The sequence below is a fragment of the Falco punctatus genome (genome assembly GCF_963210335.1).
Source record: "Falco punctatus genome assembly, chromosome: 7".
Taxonomy (NCBI): Eukaryota; Metazoa; Chordata; class Aves; order Falconiformes; family Falconidae; genus Falco; species Falco punctatus.
In genome coordinates this window covers 37,451,780-37,471,172 of record NC_137587.1, presented here as the reverse complement: position 1 = coordinate 37,471,172, position 19,393 = coordinate 37,451,780, and the positions used below count along the sequence as shown (strand labels likewise).

At 45.6% G+C, this 19,393-nt stretch overlaps 2 protein-coding genes across 8 annotated transcripts in view; one reads left to right on the top strand and one right to left on the bottom strand.

Annotated features, from left to right (window-relative positions):
* Positions 1–6,640, bottom strand: part of TRMT61A (tRNA methyltransferase 61A) — a 28,139-nt gene extending 21,499 nt beyond the window's left edge. For 5 of the 6 annotated variants that reach the window (XR_013929566.1, XM_080396094.1, XM_080396092.1 and 2 more), the window contains exons 1-2: positions 6,289–6,640; positions 3,267–3,631 (exon numbers count right to left, since the gene is read on the bottom strand). Coding sequence is in view for 5 of the 6 variants with exons in the window: in XM_080396094.1 (XP_080252220.1) it covers positions 3,267–3,597 (331 nt within the window). In the remaining variant the exon portion in view is untranslated. Of the gene's footprint in view, positions 1–3,266; positions 3,632–5,251; positions 6,242–6,288 lie in introns of those variants that run through there. The other variant, XM_080396093.1, reaches the window with a different exon arrangement.
* Positions 6,641–10,726: 4,086 nt separating this feature from the next.
* Positions 10,727–18,977, top strand: CKB (creatine kinase B). 2 transcript variants are annotated; one of them, XM_080396088.1, is made up of 8 exons: positions 10,727–10,864; positions 11,741–11,953; positions 13,085–13,239; positions 14,134–14,266; positions 15,180–15,351; positions 16,990–17,113; positions 17,837–18,026; positions 18,611–18,977. In XM_080396088.1, the coding sequence occupies exons 2-8, from the start codon at positions 11,761–11,763 to the stop codon at positions 18,787–18,789; spliced, it is 1,146 nt and encodes a 381-aa protein (XP_080252214.1). In that variant the 5' UTR covers positions 10,727–10,864; positions 11,741–11,760; the 3' UTR covers positions 18,790–18,977. The 2 variants fall into 2 exon arrangements, with proteins under 2 accessions (XP_080252214.1, XP_080252215.1); XM_080396089.1 differs by lacking the exon at positions 11,741–11,953 and adding an exon at positions 12,420–12,607 and having other exon boundaries at positions 10,733–10,864.
* Positions 18,978–19,393: the final 416 nt, after the last annotated feature.

Genomic DNA, 19,393 nt, shown 5'->3' with positions numbered 1-19,393 from the left:
TTAGAATACTTTTGACTAAATTACATTTTGTCTAAATACTATGCTTGATTGAAGCCAAAATATTTCTGAGATTTATCAGATTAAATGAGGTTTCACAGTGCCGTACTGTATTCTCTGAGTAATTCTGAGGGCTAGGACAGACACTTCTTTAGGTCTCACCAGGAGAGAGGACAGTAAAAAAGCCTTGAAACATGTCAACTGGAAAGAAAAAGAAACAAACAAAAGGGTTCCGTGCACTTTTGTTTGGAAAAAATATCTGAAAGGTTTCATATTGGTTCCAATGCAGTGTAAAAATAAATGCAAAAACCTCAAAACCTGTTGTCAAATGGAGTTGTTACACTACAGGCAGCTGTAACCAGTGGACTGAAAATAACTTTGCCTGGGAAGTTGACATCAAGAATAGTTTTGGAGAGTGTGGCAACACAAAAATAAAAAGATCCAGCTTATTCCTTTATCTAGACAGTGGCTGCACATGCAATGAACACAAATGGGATCAAAGTTACCTGATGAGAATTCAAGTTTCATGCCACTGGGCCGCTCACAGCAGGTATTTTAGCAGCTATCTCAAGTATCCTTTAATTCTAGGAAGATCAGGCTGTTCAAGACTGTATCAGAGTGGGGAATTCCTCAGACCAGTGAGCAATGCTTTCAAGAGATCTCAGCTCCAGTAACAGTGCTACCAGTTTTTAAATCTCAACCTACCTTTATAAATTAGAAATTAGCAGAAGATAGTAAAAGGATCATATTCCTACACCTCCGTCATGAAACATCAGGCAGATGTCGAGTTCCCTTATAGCCTCAATAGAGTATACTTGGATCATTTTAATTATGCATGCACTGCTGACAAGCTTGCTCTTTATGTATTTATTAAAGACGATTAAAAATAGTAAAAACTATATTAATATGTTTATATCATTTATGACCCATCATAACTAATCAATTTAAACTGCATAATTCAAGCGATATAGAATTAAGCCTTCTGACCATTCTACTGAATTTTTATCATCACACACAAAAGATCATTTATACTTGTATTCACAGCATTATAACATGACACAGAGGGTATTTCATCTTAGTTTTTCAAACGTTTCTTCATACATTTGTGGAGACTAATCCACAATTCTGCTTGCTTGCACTGAGTAAATGCAGGGCACTCTCCATGGTCTAATTAGTAAGACCAGAGGAAAAGAGCCTGGCCTCTTTACGATGCCCTCTTTGCCAGTCCATACAGCAACTATGTGTAACAGTTCAATTTCAAATAATAAAACAAGACAGACCTCCATGCTAATTAATGCTCAAAATATATCTAAAACCAGCATCAGCAGGAAGCAGACTCAAACGTCATTACTAGACCAGATTTCCTGTCTTGTTTCTATTAATTGCCATTGGACTGGTTCCGTCTAGGCCACACAAGGTTAATCTAGAACTAATGATTTTGGATCACTGAATACTGTCTAATTTAGGATGGCACCAAAGCAGGTTACATCATCACACTGGAGGCTCTGGTTGTCAATACCTGTAAAATTTTTAATTCAAATCACCGCTTCTGGTCAGTTGCAAGCAAATTTGCAGTAAGTTCTCTTGCTTCAAGGTTAACCAGATTAATTTGATGCCATACTCTTTCCTTCCTTCTTTGTGAACAGCGACCCTTTCAAGGACAACTATAGCAGTAATACCATTTACTTTTCCTGGAAAGCTGAAGTTATAATACTTTGACAGCATAGACAGTAAAATAAACTTGGGAATGGTTTCCCATTAGCAAAAAGGATTATTTGTGGCTAGGACTTTTGACTCATAGCATTTTTGGGAATCTGAACAGGTTACCTCATCAAGTGTTTCCATTTCTTAGCAGTTTAGACAAATGAGCTTTTGAACATTTTCACCCTTTCTAGGTACCTTTGATGTTACTGAAAACATTTTATGTGTAGCTTTATTTGCCTGTTCCAAGTGCGGCAGAGCATGGAGCAATTAAAATCTCCTCTACCCTGAGTAATTTGCTGTGTTTATTTTTCCCATCCTGCCTAAACATAGCAGGGAAAAGCTGCCCAATGAATACTACAGCTACTTCCCATGACAAACCTAAAAATGCCTGATCATCCTACAGATCAAATTATAAACTCACAGGACCCAACCATTTTAGCAGTACTTCTGCATATGGCTTTGGCTGTTTCAAGTGCTGCCATACAGCAAGCAGCACCATATACCACCTGTTCCTTGAACGGTGCAACTGGATGCTGAGATAAGTGGTGTTTCAGTTGTGTTGGAAAGCGGTCATTATGCCTGAAAAGCTGCCCCAAATTATGCTTGGATGGGATGTGGAAATGTTAAATGTAAGAAAATACAGTGCAGCACAACCCCACCATGTCGATCCTTTGCCATATCTATGCTTGAGAGGGAAGTGTATGAAACTGCTTCACAAAAACACTCAAAGGAAATAGCCAGAAAAAACAAAGACAAACTATTTCAGTTTGGTTTTTTCCAAATCACCGAGATGCACTCAAATCAAGCAAGCCTCATACTGCCTGCAGTAATAAAGTCATGAAGGCATTATTATAAACCGTATTTAATCAGGAAAACATTTATTAATATAAAAATTCACTCCTTACTTGCAAATGAAGCAAAATCATAGAAGCTGTAATAAATTAAACCAAGTTTAGAAAAACACAGCCCTGTGATGAACACATCAAGCACTGTATTATACAGCTACAGTCATTTTGCATGCAGTTGCAGTGCTACAAGTGGATCACACTTTGGAAGAGAAAGACAAAGTATATGTACTTACATGGTACAATGTTATTTACATTTATATCTATTTATTTATATCTACTTACTTCCATTGTTAGTTCAACACCCTATCATCAGTCTCTTTCACTGGGTTATGTCAACTATGTTTTCTGAAACTGAAAATTCACAGCCTGAATTTTGACTGAAATCATGTAGTTAAGAGTATTTTTGAAGTACTTAACAACAGATTTAGAAAAGGGAAAGAAAAACATGTATATATTTTTTCTAAGAAGATAAGTTAATCAAACACATACGCAAAGGTATACCCATACGTGAGGCCAGCGTACCAAGGTAACATCACTTGTTGAAGAAAGAGCAGCTGATAACATGTGCACATGAAATAGAATTACTTGATGTGCAGGCTGGGAAAATTGTATCATAATGAAAAAAAAAGTTTTCGCAAAATGTAAAGATAAGCCTGTTTTTTCATGAAAGTGTTGATGTTAGTTTTTAATAAAGGATTTCAACATATTAATTATTACCTGATTCACATACTATGGAGCCTGGCTTCAGTTCTAACATCATGGTGATTATAGAGATGTCAGTGGAATACAGAATCTGCGTCCTGTGTGGAAGATTCATGGTCCATAGTTCTGGAGTTGGATGAAGAATAAACACCCATCCCCCTTTACTGCAGGTCACTTTAGAGCCGTACTTCTTGCCTATGAGATCCGTGGAATGCCTGATGACCCCGTACTTAGTCTGAGTTACCGTGCCATGCTGGACTTTCACAGGAAACATGGATTCATGGCCCAGGAACACAATAGCTGTGTCACCATCCTTTATTGTATCTTCATACTCAACAAAACTCATTGTGACAGTCTTGCAGTTGGCTGATAGTTGTCACCTAGAAGAGAATAAATACATTAAGAGAGCTTTGCAGGATCACAATGGAGCTGAAACTACAAACACAAAACCAAGTAACTTTATTTTCCCCAGTACAGAACAAAACCACGCTATGCAAATAAGATGTTAGCAAGAGAATTCCATGAAGTTCAGGGACCTACCCCCGCCCTGCACTCAAGTAAAATCAATGGAACGATCCCACATATTTGAATATAACCAGTATTTTTCCCATTTTATGATACATTTTAAAGAAAATTTAGGAAATTCATTATAATTTACTCAACCTGCTCTACAACACTACTGAAAACCTGCAAGTTAGTACCAATTTCAGCACTCTGTTCAATTCCAGTTCACAAGCTCTCAGCGTATGTTGTTATGTAGTAACTACTGGCTTATCCCTGGTGATCTACAATATATGACAACTGTTACTTGCCTGGATATTAATTACTAGGTCCGCTACAAAAGTTTATTTGAAAGTTTTCCAAATGAAGGTTTAGAGATAGGATAAAGATAGTATCTGCATTAATTTATGTATAAATTTGACTAACTACAAGGAAAAAAAACTATCATGACCTTTAATTTGCCATTGAAGGTGCAAAGTAATTGTCTGGGAAGTGATCTGTGCTGTAACGAAATGTAAACAACCATTTGTGAGCTAATGCAAACAGTTGTATTACTTTAGCCCCATGGTCTCAGAACCGTTTAGAGAATTATAATTAAATTTTGTTGTCTTTGAGAAGACAATCTAGAAATTAGAGGGCAGCTTACAATGAAATCTGGCATTGCCTTTCAGATAAGGCAGCTAACTACCTAAGCTGCAGGTTCATGGAAGGAATTGTTCAATGAAGTAACAGTCACCCCAAAGTTAGAAATGAAAGCCTACACAGAAGGCTCTGAAAGTCAGATTTCTGGTACTTCTTCCCTGAGAGAATTAAAAGCAATTTTACTTTCAGTTTCAGAATATTCATTTGATTCCGGTGTTTTTGTATTCAATGTATAACAGCTTGGTCCTACTTCATAATTGTAATTAAAAACTTTTAGCTCTCAAATTCTAGTCTGTTTTTGTTGACCAAAACTTGCTGTAGTTCAATTTGCTGTCAACCTGCTAGACTTATGTTTTCCACTGCAGTCACTGAGACTGATAAACAGATGTGCTTGTGGCCAAAACTTCCAAAGATTATGACATGCTTATTGCATAAGGTATTCAGATGCCAAAGCAGAATAGGCCTGTCTGGACATATGATGAAATAGTAGGAAGGGCATCCCATGAATTCAGGAATGTATACGTACTGGACTTTGTGAGATAGTACAAATGCTTAACCGTGTTTTACAGCTTGCACCTTCCAATTATATTCACATTTTAATCTTTCATAAATGACAACAGTAGTTCTCATTCTGGATACTAATAATGCAATGCAGTTTTCAGCTCTTAGAACAGTAGCATGGGAAAGGACATCAGCTGTAATCCATTTCTTTCACAGTATTTACACTGTAGTTACATTCCTGTGCAAAAGCAACATTCCTGCAGCATGTCTGCAGGGACATGGAGAAAACTATTCTCCATTTGATTACACAAACTGGCTTTTCGTTTCTTTGCCTTCCTTTGAGCCTCTCCACTTACCACAGCTAATTGTCACCACTGTGTACACTGACATCCCAAGTGACGAATCTTCCAGGCTCGGATCTCACCTGGCACGTTATATTCATACACTTGGGGTAAACTTGGGGTCTGTGAGGAGCCTGGCTAGTTTCTCCATGTCTCCCTACGGCAAGGAGCACAGCGATCCACACTCATTTGCATTCATTTGCCATAATTTTCAATCATTTTCCCATTCCCTGCCAACGCAGCGCCTCACGCACTGCTGTTACATGTCTCTCCTTCACCCTCTGGGCAGCACGTAGGTGTCCGGGCCCAGCATGGCGCCTGCCACAGGGTGCTGTGGAGCGGGAGGGGAAGGCGAGGCAGTGCCCGCTGGCCAGGGGTCAGGGCTTTTCCATGGGCTTGCCCGGACGGCAGCGACCTACGCTCAATGACACGGGTAACCCCCTCGCAGCCTCCCAAATTCAAACCACAACAAGGATTCCGTGTTCCCTTCACCAAACCCCAGAAACGCCTGTGCCTCTCCCGAGCGGCTTCCACACAGACCTGGCAGGCTGCCTCTCCCCTCTCCAGAGGCCCGGCTGCCTGAGGCGGCAGCAGGGGAAACCTCCCGAGGCGGAGAAGGAGGAGGAGGCGGCAGGCACAGCCTGCACAAGCCCCCCGGTAACACGGAGGCTGGTGAACCGGCTACCTGGCCAGCAGAAGGGCCGCCCCCGGTGGCGGGTACCCCCCCTCCGCGGGCCGCTTCCCGCCGCGCCCGGGCCGCGCCCGAGCCCACCGCTGCGGACCCGGCAACCCAACGGCTGCCCGGGCCGGCCCCACGGCTGATTGATTTCCTTCGGTATTTGCTGGCGTGGGGGTGGAAAAGCACGGACCCGGCAGGGAAGGGGACAGAGCCCGCCGCGGGGTCAGAGGAGGGATTAGCCCGCCGGAGAGCAGCATTAACCCGTGACGGGTGCGGGCGGCGGCTCCCCAGGCAGCGGCAGCGGCAGCGCCCTCGCCCCGGAGCGCCCGCCGCTCCTCAGGGCCTCGCGTCCCCCCGTCCCCACAGCCGTTACCTCCCGGGGCTGAGCCCCGCCAGCAGGCCCGGCCCGGCCCGGCCCGGCTCTCCTCACACGCGGTGCCCGCCCAGCGCCTCCTTCCGCCCCGGTCGCAAGCTGCTGACGCTCCCGCCTCCGCCCCCGCCAGCCCTGCCGGGAGCCGGCTTGTCGCCGCCGCCCGTGCCCGGCGCGGTCAGCCCCAGCAGCCGCCGCCCGGCCCCTCAGGCCCCGCAACCCACCAAGGCGCCGGGCCCCGCAGCCCGCCGCCCCGCTGCGCGTCCTCTCCGCGCTCCTTGCTGGGTCCCCGGGGAGGGGAACGGTCACCGACCGCCCTCGGCTGCTCTCCGGGCACCGAGCCGAGCCGGCCGGGGTGGTCCTGCCGGGGGGGGGGAAGGGGGCGGTGGGGCAGTCACCCTCAGTGAAACCTGAGGGGGCCCAGTGGGTGGCGGGTCGCCGTGGTCAGCTGTGATGGGGACTGATGGGCCCAGTGGGAGCTCATCATCACCCATCGAGTGTGCCTGTGGCTAGTCTTGAGGGCCACTGCCAGCAGGGGTGAGCCCATTCCCCTGGGAATAGCTCTGCCTTTGGAGCTGGGCCTCACCTCAGGTGGCTTCCAGAAAGCTCTGCCTGCCCTCCCCCAGGGCAGCCTGCTCGGGGGAGAGGCAGCTCAAGGCAGACCAAGTTCTTCATATGGGTTTCGTAAGGCTGTAGGAGAAACCACAATGTGGGCTCAGAAGCAGCAGAATCGTTATCTAAACCCCAAATAGCATGGTACTAACTCCTACTTCTGTCTCATGTTTAGGATTGAAGTGATGTGGAGAGCCTTGTGTGTCCTGGTGGTATGGGGGATGTAGTTAGGAGGCAAGGAGGAGAGTATCGCTTCATCTTCTGCTTGCAACAAGCCCAAGCCACCTGGCATGGGAGGGGTATGGGCATAGCAGAGAGCATGTGAATCACCCTGGACGTGCAGGTAACGTTCCCAGCTAAATCAGATAACACTCTGTACCGTGCTGTGTTCACCGGTAACTTGTAAGGCACAGTAGTGGAGGAAAAGTCTTCCTTCCACAATCAAGAACATAATGGAGTGCCGTTTAGGTGACAATTTGTGATTTTTTAAATGAATGTGATTCCATCAAGTATAAGGGAATTTTTGCTCATTCTCTTCAGTAAGAACATATTTTTTGTTATGCTGTTGACCTGCCCATATTGTAATTGCAGTAGTCTTTGTTATTTAGTTATGAAACTCCTCTCCATCTAATCTAAACATAATGTATGCAGTTTCAGAGGTTTCTTAAACGGCGAACTCCTACTCAGCTGTTTTTCTGACTGGCAATCATGGCTCTACTGTGCCTTTATATTTGCACCTACCTTGTTTTTTCTCTGTCATTTTTAGTGTCATTGGTTATATTTATCATTGTTTATGTTCTTGCGTCCTTTCTTTCCCATGATGAACTGCTGTTCGGATCACTGGGCTGACTGTATGCGAGACCAAGACACTTAGCAACTCCTAGTTTCCACAGGCACTCAGCTCACTGGCAATGATCAGTAATTTTCAACAGACTACCCAAGCAGCCTGAAAAAATATACCAAGGATAATAACTAGGCAAATATATTTTAAGTGATAAATGTAAATGGGAAGAGAAGTTTCATTTGAGCATTTAAGTTAAGCAGATGCAGTTGCAACCATGAGTGTTACATTTAATTTTCAAGTGCCGTTTAGTTAGCAGTTAGGAACTGGAAACAATTCAGTTGTTTGTAGCACACCACTTTCTCTTGCTGTTTCCTAATTTGGAATATTCTTCTAGATTTTCAAGAAGATGTTTATCCCCTAATTCTTCAGGTTCATCTTAGGTTCACGCAGGTAATTTCAGAAGACACATTCACTAGCTAACACCCATCTCCTCTTGCAGTTGTACACTGCACAACATTTATAATTAAGCCTCTTAGGAAGATAGCTGCATGGCCCATGATTAACTTCCCTTAATTCGTTATTGTTAAAGCTCAGTGCAGAGATCTCTGGAGTAATCACCCCACCTTTCCATCCTGAGCTGCAGAACAGCAATATAGCGTATGTCAGTATGCACTAAGATGTCATCCCAGCACGGAAAATAAGTACTGGTGCCTTTATCACAGTCTAACAGGCCATACAGGCTTATCCAAAGAAAATATTCTCTCAGCAGATGAGCTAGATAAAACAGTTGATCAGAGGCAGTTGACACACAGCACAGCATCTATAATTAAGTCACTAAGGAAGCTGGGATGGGATGCTGTAACAAAGGTAGGATCCAATCTACACAGCTTTCAGCAAACCTTAAAATGCTGTCTGAATAAAACTCAGTGAGGTAATAGCCACTTCTGACTTACTGCATGCTAGAAATTTGTCAAATAGTGGTAAGGAAAAGGGGGTAGTGGGTCCACTGTTTATTAAACATGTAAATTGGATGTATTTTGGTTTTGAGCCTGTGTCTCTCTTTCCATGTCTTCTTTTCAGAAAAAAGTTTTGTGAAGAAGAGGTGTCTGTTTGTGTCGGAAGTGCTGTAATGAATGGCACATTGAGACTACTACCAGCTTATAATAATGACTGGTATTCCCTGTTCTGCAAGACTGGGAGGGAAAGAGCATATCCAATGAATAGAAATAGATCCTTGGATTTTGGTTTTTGACGTGACCTTGACTCCGTGAATTTACAGAACAATTATATTACAGAGCAGTTGGTTGCTTCTGTGTTTGTGTGGCAATAGATTATGAAATAAGACAAAAGGAGCCTTCAGTACTGACCCTGATTTGCTTTTTTTTTTTTTTTTGTGAAGAAAAACACCACAAAAGTATAGTGTAATATAAGCAAATGCTCTAAGTTTTCTTTCTATTGTTCTAAATTAAAAATAAAACCTGAATGTTTTGCATTTAAAAAACCCCCAAACCAGAACTCTGTTTGCATCTGAGGTCATCCAGCAATATTACGTGTATTTTGAGGACTCTGGGTATGATTTTACACTTCCATTCATTTAATACTTGCTTAGTGATGCCATTATTTGCAGTTTACACTGTTCTGAAGCAAGAGCATTGTGTGAAGCCAGTAAAACGTATGGGAAGATTTTGTGAGGTTAAAAAGGCAAAAGAGACCTAGAGAGAGGATTTGTTCTTTGATCCGGGAGCTAAGAGACCGGACTTGCACAGATGCCGAGCCCGTGGCTTCTACTGAAGATCTGTGTACTCAGCATCTCAGACTATCAGACCTGGAATAACTTGGAAATCTGGATGGCAGCCAAACACAACACATTTTTATTTGAAGCAGCCTGTGCTTTTTATTTTCTAATTATTTATTTCCTCTATATCTATTTTACTTTTTTTAAATCCTAAGCAGTTCTGTAAAGTGCATACACTTCTCGTTGTTGGGGTAAGGGTACTGGTTGTGGTGCTGAAAGAGTTGTGGTGGGAGTTTCAACCGATGTCTCCTGACATTCATGACTGGTGTCAAAGAGAGCAACCCTGTGACTCAGATCTGTGTCCACACGGGTAAGTACAGTGTTTGGACAGGAGGATAAACTTGGGTTCTGTTGTGAGAAATACACGTCAGAGAAAGATAAAGAAACCATTATGTAAAGGTGAAAGTCAGATCAAGATAGTCACGTCGTTAATGTATTTATTTCTGCAAACAATGGGATTCTCAGCTGCATCTTAGCTTTGTGACAACCCCAGCTCATCCATACAAAGAGACCAGTGGAAGTCACTGTTTTCGTGAATTGCAGGTGAGCTTTAAATGGGTCAGATCCCAACCTTCCTGCTTTTGTCGTCAGGGAGAAATTGGCCACTCTCCACTCCTAAAAACTTTTTTTTTTGGCTCATGAGGAGGAGACTCACTGTGCCTTACTCAACCACCCTATGTCCTTTCAAATTAAACTGTAAATTGAGCTCGTGGCTTCCCAGGCGCTGGAGGCGAGGCACAGGGCGAGGGGCCGGCCCCTCCTCTGCCGAACAAGGCGCCGCTCTCTGGTGCCGGGGCCCAAGCACCTGATCCACAGCCATGTCGGTGGCTTCTGCTGAGCCAACTCGAGGACAGTTAATCGCTCACGCAACTCAGGGTGTGCCAGCTCCAACAACACAAAGCCCTTATTTTCAGGACGGCTGGTTATTGCTCCCGTTACTGACTCCTCATCCAAGGTGCGATGCCTGAATGGCACCAGGCCGCGCACCTGCGTCACTCTGCAAAGGCACCGCCACCTGTGGACAGGCCTTGGCCTATGGCACGCAGGGACGTATTTCCGCACGCATGTCCACGTTCAATGAAGCCACCGAGGTCGCCGTCGCCGCTCGGCTGCAGGGGGCTGCCCCGGCGGAGCGCCACGCCGTCCTGCCTCCCCGAGGCCAAGCAAAATGGCGGCAAGTCTCGGCCCGGCCGGCGGCGGGGCGCTCGCCCCGCCCTCCCGCGCCTGGCCCAATGGAATGAATGGCCTATAAATAGCGGCCAATGGGGCGGCGGGTCGCGGTCTATATAAAAGAGGCGCGGCAGGAGTGCCGCGGCTCCACTCCGGCTAGGGCAGCAGCGGGTCGCTGAGCGGGCGCGGAGGTCCTTGCTTTAGCTGCGGAGCCCTCGGTAAGTCCCGGGGCAGCCGAGCCTTCCTGCAGCTTTCAATAAGATTATTTTTTTGTTATTATTATTTTTCTGCTACGTGGGGTGGAGCCGGTCCGGCTGAGGAGGGGGAGCGGGGGTGCGGTGGGGGGGGGGCGGTGCGGGGCAGGGGCGCCCGGCGTGCAGCCGGAGCGGGGGACGGGGTGCAGGTGCTTACCAGGCTTGCCCCCAGCTGGAGAGGGCCCCGCTCTAAAACCAGATTAACCCGGTATTTAGCAGGGTAGTTACATATGCTCCCCCCAACCAGGTCCCCTGAGGGAGCCGTCTGTTGTGTAATGGCTTGTTGGATGCTTCCCACCCCTCCATTCCTAAGTCTGGGAGCAGCCGGGGCTCCGCGGGCGCGGAGGGCGCCGGGCGCTACCGCTGCTGGGGCCGAGGCGGGGCACCCCTAGCCCTGGCACGGCAGCGGCGGGAGAAGGCGCGACAGCATACCGAGGGCATCGCGGTGCCGCCCCGCTCACCTGCCACCCGGCCCGGGGTCCCCCCCCCCCCGGCCGCCCCCCCCGCCCCAGAGCCGCCGGCGGGGTCTGCCCGGCGCTGCCACGGCCGCTCCGTGCGACCTTGGGCGCGTCCCTTCATCCGGGCGGTGCCGCGGAGGAGCGGGGAGAGCCCCTGCCCTTGCGGCGGGGATGTTTAAGGATGGGGCAAGGCTGGTGGAGGTGAAGAACTCTTTTCTTTCCTCCTTCCTGGCTCGTGTGGGAGGTGGTGTAGCAGCAGAGGTGTGAAAGGCACGGGTGGAACGACAGCCAAGGTGACCTTGCCTGGGTGCCTGGCTTTCCCCCGAACGGTGTGGAGGCCTGCGGAGCCCCCAGTGATAGGCTTCCCCTCTTTCTCCCCTAGTGACTGCGGTAGGGTCAGACATGCCCTTCTCAAACAGCCACAACCTCCTGAAGATGAAGTACTCTGCTGATGATGAGTTCCCTGACCTGAGTGTTCACAACAATCACATGGCCAAGGTGCTGACCCTGGACCTGTACAAGAAGCTGAGGGATAAACAGACTTCCAGTGGATTTACGCTGGATGATGTCATCCAGACTGGGGTAGACAACCCAGGTAATGGCTGGGGACCGTTAGATGTGCGTGACAATCTGTTCTCCCTCCTTCCTGGAAGTGCTTCTTGACAATGGCACCCAAAGCTCTTGAGCTGCTGAGAGGCAAATCTCATAAAGCATTGAGAGACGGCTCTGAATGTGTGACTGTAAAAAGAGGCCTGGTTCTATCAAGCCATGTTCCGTGCTGTGATCTGACATATCAATTCCCAGACGCTTCAATTATGTAACTGCTCTGCTAAATACTTTCAGTCTAAAAAAAAAAAAAGAGGGGGTAAAAAAAACCCAAACCAAATGCATTCTAATTATAACACAACCGGGGGGGAAAAAAAATATAATGTTGGCTTACCTGGCTGTTCTGGTCTATTCCTATTCCAAACTGGTTATGTGATGTTCTGTAGCACTTCTATGAAAAAAGGGGGAGCAGATGTGTTTACATGTTAACATTACAGTATTTATTTTTACTCTAGCAATATCAAAATGGCCCAACTAAATAATCAGAGACTGCCTCCTGATGAGGAGTACCCGGACCTGAGCACCCACAACAACCACATGGCTAAAGTTCTAACCCTGGATTTATACAAGAAACTGAGAGACAGAGTCACGCCCAGTGGCTTCACCCTGGATGATGTCATTCAGACTGGGGTTGATAATCCTGGTAAAATGCGTTGAGAATATTCTGTGTGAGCCAGCTGAAGTAACTGGTGCTTTTGAATACAGTGACTTAAAACTAATCGTGTGGAGGTGGTATTTGAGCACGCTACAGCAATGCAGCTCTGTAGCAGAAGGAACAAAAAGTGAAGCATGCTTGCTTACAGCAAAGCATGATTGTTTAGACATAGTTTTATCTGGTGGTCTAAATTAGCTAGTGAAGTTGGATGTGCTGTGCAGATCTGTCCTAAACAAAGCCTGACAAATGAGTGTGGTTTAATGGCAACAGCTGTGGGTTTCCATAGTACTGCATTTGACTAACTGGATGAAGTGTAAAATGTAGGGTCTTTCCAAATCTTTTTATGTAAGAATGCATTTCTAAGTGACTAGACCTACCACTGGAGAACTTGCTTGGTTAGTGCTGTGCTGGAGTACAGCCAAACATCACCCAAACTTAGCTCTTCTGACTTTATTACCACTCCAGGCCATCCCTTCATAATGACAGTAGGATGCGTAGCCGGTGATGAAGAATCCTATGATGTGTTTAAAGAACTCTTTGATCCAGTTATTGAAGACAGGCATGGTGGCTACAAACCAACTGATGAGCATAAGACCGACCTGAATGCTGATAACCTGCAGGTACAAACTCTTCATCAATTACTGATGCCTACTGGTCTGAGGAGTGGGTAAAGTTGTTGACAGCTGCCTAAACTGATTGCTCAGGCTCTGGCCCCTTCACTTGCACACGGCACAGATACATGGGCTGTGTGTCCAGTGCAATCAGGCTTGAGCTTGCTGCTGTAGGGTGTTAGTGCCTGGATAGAACAGGGCAGCTGGCACCCAGGAGGAGCTTGCTCCGTGTGCTGCTGCTGCAACGTGGGCCATGAGCTGTAGGTTGTAGTAGTAAAGCTGAACAATGCTGTCCTAGGAGTGAAGGACTGTCATAAACTTAACGGTTTCTACTATCTGATCTTTGACCTTAAATATCAGTTGGTGGTATCGTACTATAGAATAGGCATTGTTATGGCTAGGAGTAGGGGGTTCTGCATATTTCGTGGATTGCAAATGTTACTGTAGACTCTAGGAATTCCTAATGCCATGTTGATTGGCTAGGCATAGCTTGTCTTGAAAATAAGAGACTCTAGATGACAGTAGTGAATAATTCTAATTTGCAAGAGTAAACACCTACCTGAAAAACAAGCACTTGCCTTGTGTTAATACCTCTAGATTGCAGATTGGAAGGGGTAACAGAAGCCCAGACCGTACTCTGAAGTGAACAGAAAACTGATGGTCAGGTGGTACCCCTGTTTTCTAGCACTACTTAGTAGCCTTAGCCTCAAAACAAGGGTTGTGTTACACAGGTACTTGAGCTACTGCTGAAGAAAGTAGTCCTGGAGTAAGACCAGTACTGGCTTACAGACCAAGTAGTCAATATCAAAGTATAAGGTGCACACTGAAATGTATGGGAGCTATATGTATTCAGAGTAGGTATCTTGGCAACAGTGTTGTACTCACTGGTTTCCTAATTTTTAGGGAGGTGACGACCTGGATCCCAATTACGTGCTAAGTTCCCGTGTCAGAACGGGTAGAAGCATCCGTGGATTCTGTCTCCCCCCGCACTGTAGTCGAGGAGAGAGGCGGGCTATTGAAAAGCTCTCTGTTGAAGGTAAAGTGAGAACTTGGTGCCTTTGGGGAACTGAAGTCCTTTGCGCAAGCGCTGTTCTTTGCAGTTTGAAAATGGAGGCAGCTGGTAAAAGCTGCCTCCCTCAAGACTTGGTCTGAACATGGAGCCTTCCCTGAAAAAGGCTCATTACGTTACAGCTGCCTCAGCACTGCAGTTTGTAGCTGAGAGCAAGAGCGCGTGTCAGAGGGAAGCTGGACTGCATTAAGTTGACCTTTGCTCATCTTGAAAGCTTCTTCATATGTGTGTGGGGAAAGAGGTTGGTTCATCATATTTTGAACCTGAAATGTAACAGGTATGTAGCAACTTCAGGGCTTGAGTCATGGTTGCAGTATTTTGTGGCTGTTTTTTAATTGACTTTCATTAATGTTCAGCTTAGAGGTGTAGTCTTGCTCCAAATGTGCAGTTGACTAGAGTGAGATTTAGTTTTCAGTGGAACTCCTCAGCTGCGGGGTTTTTTTTTATTGCCTCCCAAATTCATCAAGTGAAAGGAAAGGATACACTCAAGGTGCAGTTCTGCGGACTTTATAGAGTGTGGTTCCAAAACCTGTCAAGGACTGTTACCTTGCCCTTGAGTAGAATAATACTGTTTGTTACATTCATGACCTTGATTCTCCTTGGAAGAAAGCACTCAACTTCTACAGTTAAGCAGCACTAATGATTCTATACTGCATGTAAGGGAACAAAGGCTACTTGTATAAGCCTGGAAGGTGCAGACAAATCATCTGATACTGCCTTAAGTTCTGCAATGCCACAAAGGCATTGCCATTGCAGATGAAAGCAAGGGAGGAACCAAACCCAGCAGATCAGACATTGCTGTACTTTGTGTGTGGTCTCTAAAGTGCTGGGAATGTCTAGCCCCTTTGGTCCCATCCTAAAAAGTGACTCTCTCTTTCAGCTCTGGGTAGTCTGGAAGGTGATCTCAAGGGGAAGTATTATGCTCTGAGGAACATGACTGATGCAGAGCAGCAGCAGCTGATTGATGATCACTTCTTGTTTGACAAGCCAGTTTCTCCTCTTCTGTTGGCATCTGGGATGGCACGAGATTGGCCTGATGCCAGAGGTATCTGGTAAGTATGTCTGGAAGTGAGGAATCATATGAAATGCCTGCAAAAAAATCTTGTAGTTTTGGCTTGTACTGTTGGGCAGAATGGCAGCTATTGAATTCATATTATTGAATCTAATGAGAAACTTGTGTGATATCCTCTGGGGAAGTTGCATCTAAACCAGCATAACTTGGACAAGTGTTACCATGCACCACATAGGGCTGGTAGGAGGATCAAGCCAGTTTGGCTAGCCTGTAACCAGAGGCTACCCATCCAGCACAGGTTAGCGAAGCACCAGACAATAATTGAATCAGCTTATGAAAGTAGATCACTTCTGAAGGACTAGTTGTGCCACTACATTCAGCTCTTGTCTTGGGAGCTTAGTGTAACCTGTAAATAAATAAAAAAACCAAACAAAAAACCCCCACAAACCCCAAAAACAAAAAAAAAACACCAAAACACAAAAAACCCACACACAACGCTACAACACTGGCTTAGCTCAAGCTGGATACTGGATGCATAGCTGCTCCCTTGTAGTCTCAACACTTCTGCTTGCAGAAACTCACTGATGCTGGACTAGTATGGCTTCACCTGTACTAGTGATAAGATTTTCGCCCCCTGCCCTCAGAGACTAGGTGACATGAGTTGACTGATGCAGACATGTGGAATAGAAGGATTCTGCTTGTCAGATGTAGGTCCCCTGTATAAAATGCTGCATCTCAGGAGCTTCTGTAGCATATTTAACTTGCTCCCTTGTAAGCTAAGGGCTAGGTTTTTATCAGCTGGTATACTCCAATCTTATTACTGCAGCTGCTTCAATACAGCCCAGAGGAAGCATGCTTTGTTTCTGTAGGTCACCTTTAAGATTGCATCATTTACCTGCAGATTGCCAGCACTAGATAGCGCTGTCATATGAGCATGACTAATCTACAGGCTTGAAGTGTAAAGTCTCGGTGTTGCCTGCATAAATAACTTTCCTCAGGTACTGGTTAATTTTTGATCCTAATCAAGCTGAGAAATTATCAGCATGACAAATATTGGTGATAGTACTTGCCACCAGCTGCAAGCTAGGACAAGAGGGGCTCATTGGTGTTCAGAGATTTTTACAGCATCTCTGAAAAGCCTGATTGATCTAAAATTAATAGTGAAAACTCAACTTAGTTCTCTAAGGTACAATGTATGGTTTAACAAAATCTGACAAAATTCTGATAAAAGGCTTTGCTGTACATTGTCAGCTTGGTGTCATTATGAACATCACTGTACAGGGCTGCTTTGAAGTCTGTACCAATCACTCCTTCTGCAAACTCTGTCGAACAGATGAAATCTCTTAAATTTGTAAACTTGGGCCACAAGTGAGCTAGGGGGATGACTGGATTTTACAGTTCAATGCTGTAAGGCTGGCTAATGTCATGTTATTACTACTTCTGACCTGTTTAGATGCAGGCCAATTCAAACTACCGCTTGAAAAGAGCAAGGTAGAGACTACTAGTTGAACTCTATTAGGTCCTGTGTGGACAAAAGAAGTAAGATTAATTGCTTTGAAGAAGCAACTAAGTGAGCCTCTTGAAATAAAAGCTTCAGTGATGAGTAATTTGGTGCTATTACAATTATCTTGAAAATGTCAGGTGGGACAGACAGCAAGTTGTGTATCTTGTCTCCTAGGCACAATGATAACAAGACTTTCCTTGTCTGGATCAATGAGGAGGATCACCTTAGAGTTATTTCCATGCAGAAAGGTGGCAACATGAAGGAAGTATTTACCCGCTTCTGTACTGGGCTAACACAGGTAAATCAATATCGCCTGAGCTGTAGGTTCACATGGCACATATTTCTCTGGTTAGAGCTGAGAATGCAAACTTTCATGCCCCTCTGGAGTCCTGCATAGTGGAGCTTCATAGCCTGGGTCTCTGGGAATACTCTGATGAGGTCCAGAGCTTGTGAAGGTTCTGAAACAGCTATACTGGCAAAGCATTGTGGCTGTGAAATCTAGAAAAATCCTCTGATGTGGCACCTTTATCCAAGAGTCTAAACTGTACTTAAAGGATTTCTGCATGGTTCTATAAATCAAGCACTGTGATACCCTGGGTGGGAGGAGAAGTTGCTCAAATGTAGATGGGCAAAGCTGGACTGAAGTTTCTAGGTTGAATGCTTTTCCTCACCTTCTAGTCTTGATATGAACTTGAGCCTTACCAGCCCCTTCCTTAATCCTAATGGACGTGCCAGCTCGACATGTACTAAATCAAGCTTCCCAACAGATAGTGACTTCATATTTTGTAGTGTAGCTTAATCTTGCTCCTAGCAGTCAGACAGGCTAAATTTAAGGCCTTAAAAGCCCCTTGTTAGTGGCCCTTTTTTCCTAAAGGGAGGGGACTTATGTGACTGACTTAAATAGCTGTTCAAACTGTTGTGCCTGTTGCTACGTAACTGAAGCTGTAAATGAGTACTAATGGATGACCTACATCCTTCAGGCAGAGAACAATCTCTAAACATCCATTCTCTCTATTTATAGATAGAAACTCTCTTCAAGTCTAAAAACTATGAGTTCATGTGGAATCCACACTTGGGCTACATCCTGACCTGCCCATCCAACCTTGGAACAGGGCTCCGTGCTGGTGTGCACATCAAGCTACCAAACCTTGGGAAGCATGAGAAGTTTGGAGAAGTCCTCAAGAGGCTTCGGCTGCAGAAACGAGGCACAGGTGAGAGATGATACAGTGATGCCCTAGTCAGCCTGCCCTAAGACACCAGCAGATGCCTGGCTATAGCCAGAGCCATGTCTGGTTCACATGGTGCAGGGCCTGTCAGACCATCCCAAGGGTACCCTTGTAAAGCACATGGAAAGAACCAAGCCTTAAAATCATATCCTGGAGGAGCTGAGGATGCCAGCGCTCTGCTTATACCTTACTGTATCTGGATATCTACATGTGTCCTATGTGGTATTTTGAGTGCCAGATAAGGTAGACCTGGTGGCAGCTGTTCCTGTTGTAAGCAGGGATGGGAATCCTGATTCAGCTTCTGGCTAGAAAATAGCTACAGCAGGTGCTTCTGACCATGGGTTAGATTGCTCATGGGTTAAAAGAATAAAGAGCTGGCCTAATGCCATCCTCAGTAGCTCGTGTTGGCAACCACGTGCAGCTTTATCGCCCTACATGTAGGAGGAGGCAGCAGTGGCAACTTGTAGAGAATTGTCTTGCTGCGTTCCCACCTCAGGCTAGTGAGGGAAGAAAGGTAGGCTGACCTGCTCCAGCAGTGGTCAATGTACTAACTAAATCTCTTGCTCCAGGTGGTGTGGACACAGCTGCTGTTGGAGGAGTGTTTGATGTCTCCAATGCTGATCGTCTTGGCTTCTCAGAGGTGGAGCTGGTGCAGATGGTGGTGGATGGTGTGAAGCTGCTCATTGAAATGGAAAAACGCCTTGAAAAAGGCCAGTCCATTGATGACCTCATACCAGCTCAGAAATAAAGCACTTTATTCTCATGCTTCCTAACTTATTGGATGAATAATAAAATGTCACTCCAATTCAAGCCCCTGGGGTCAGAGCCCACTTAGTTACACTGTAGAGAAGTCTTCCATCCATCTGTGTTAGAGTTTATTTTTTTGATGGCTGAGATGTTGCTGAAAATGAAATAAACTATTGTTTTGGCCTGAGATGTCTTAGATGTGTTAACTGAATGTCTTTGAGATTTAAGTGACTTGAGGTTTTTTTTTTTCTTTGTTATGCTAGAAGTGGTAGTGGACAAAACCAACCCATCTTCCTGCCCGTGCTGCTGTAGTCTGCTTGAGTTTGTGTGGTTAAAGCAGTGTCAAAAGTGAACCTTTAACTTGATTGCAGTTGCTGTAAACCTGAGAAGTAGTGTTAAATATGAGTCACTGCACACATGCCCTACCTGCAAGGCTTTGACTTGTGCATCTGCTCATGGCAACTGTAAACTGTCATTATCCTGACTACAGCAAACCAGGCTGACTCCTGTACAGGGAGGGGAGACAGATCTGGGTGCAAAGGATGACTGTTCTCAGATGGGTCATCCTGGGGCTGCAGGGCAATGCTCTGAGGTTAGATTTCTGC

Coding starts and splice junctions, on each gene's coding strand:
- CKB (XM_080396088.1), top strand. CDS start 11,761: ATGCCCTTCTCAAACAGCCACAACCTCCTGAAGATGAAGTACTCTGCT. Junction 11,954..13,084: donor GACTGGGGTAGACAACCCAG/GTAATGGCTGGG, acceptor TTACCACTCCAG/GCCATCCCTTCATAATGACA. Junction 17,114..17,836: donor TCTGTACTGGGCTAACACAG/GTAAATCAATAT, acceptor CTCTATTTATAG/ATAGAAACTCTCTTCAAGTC.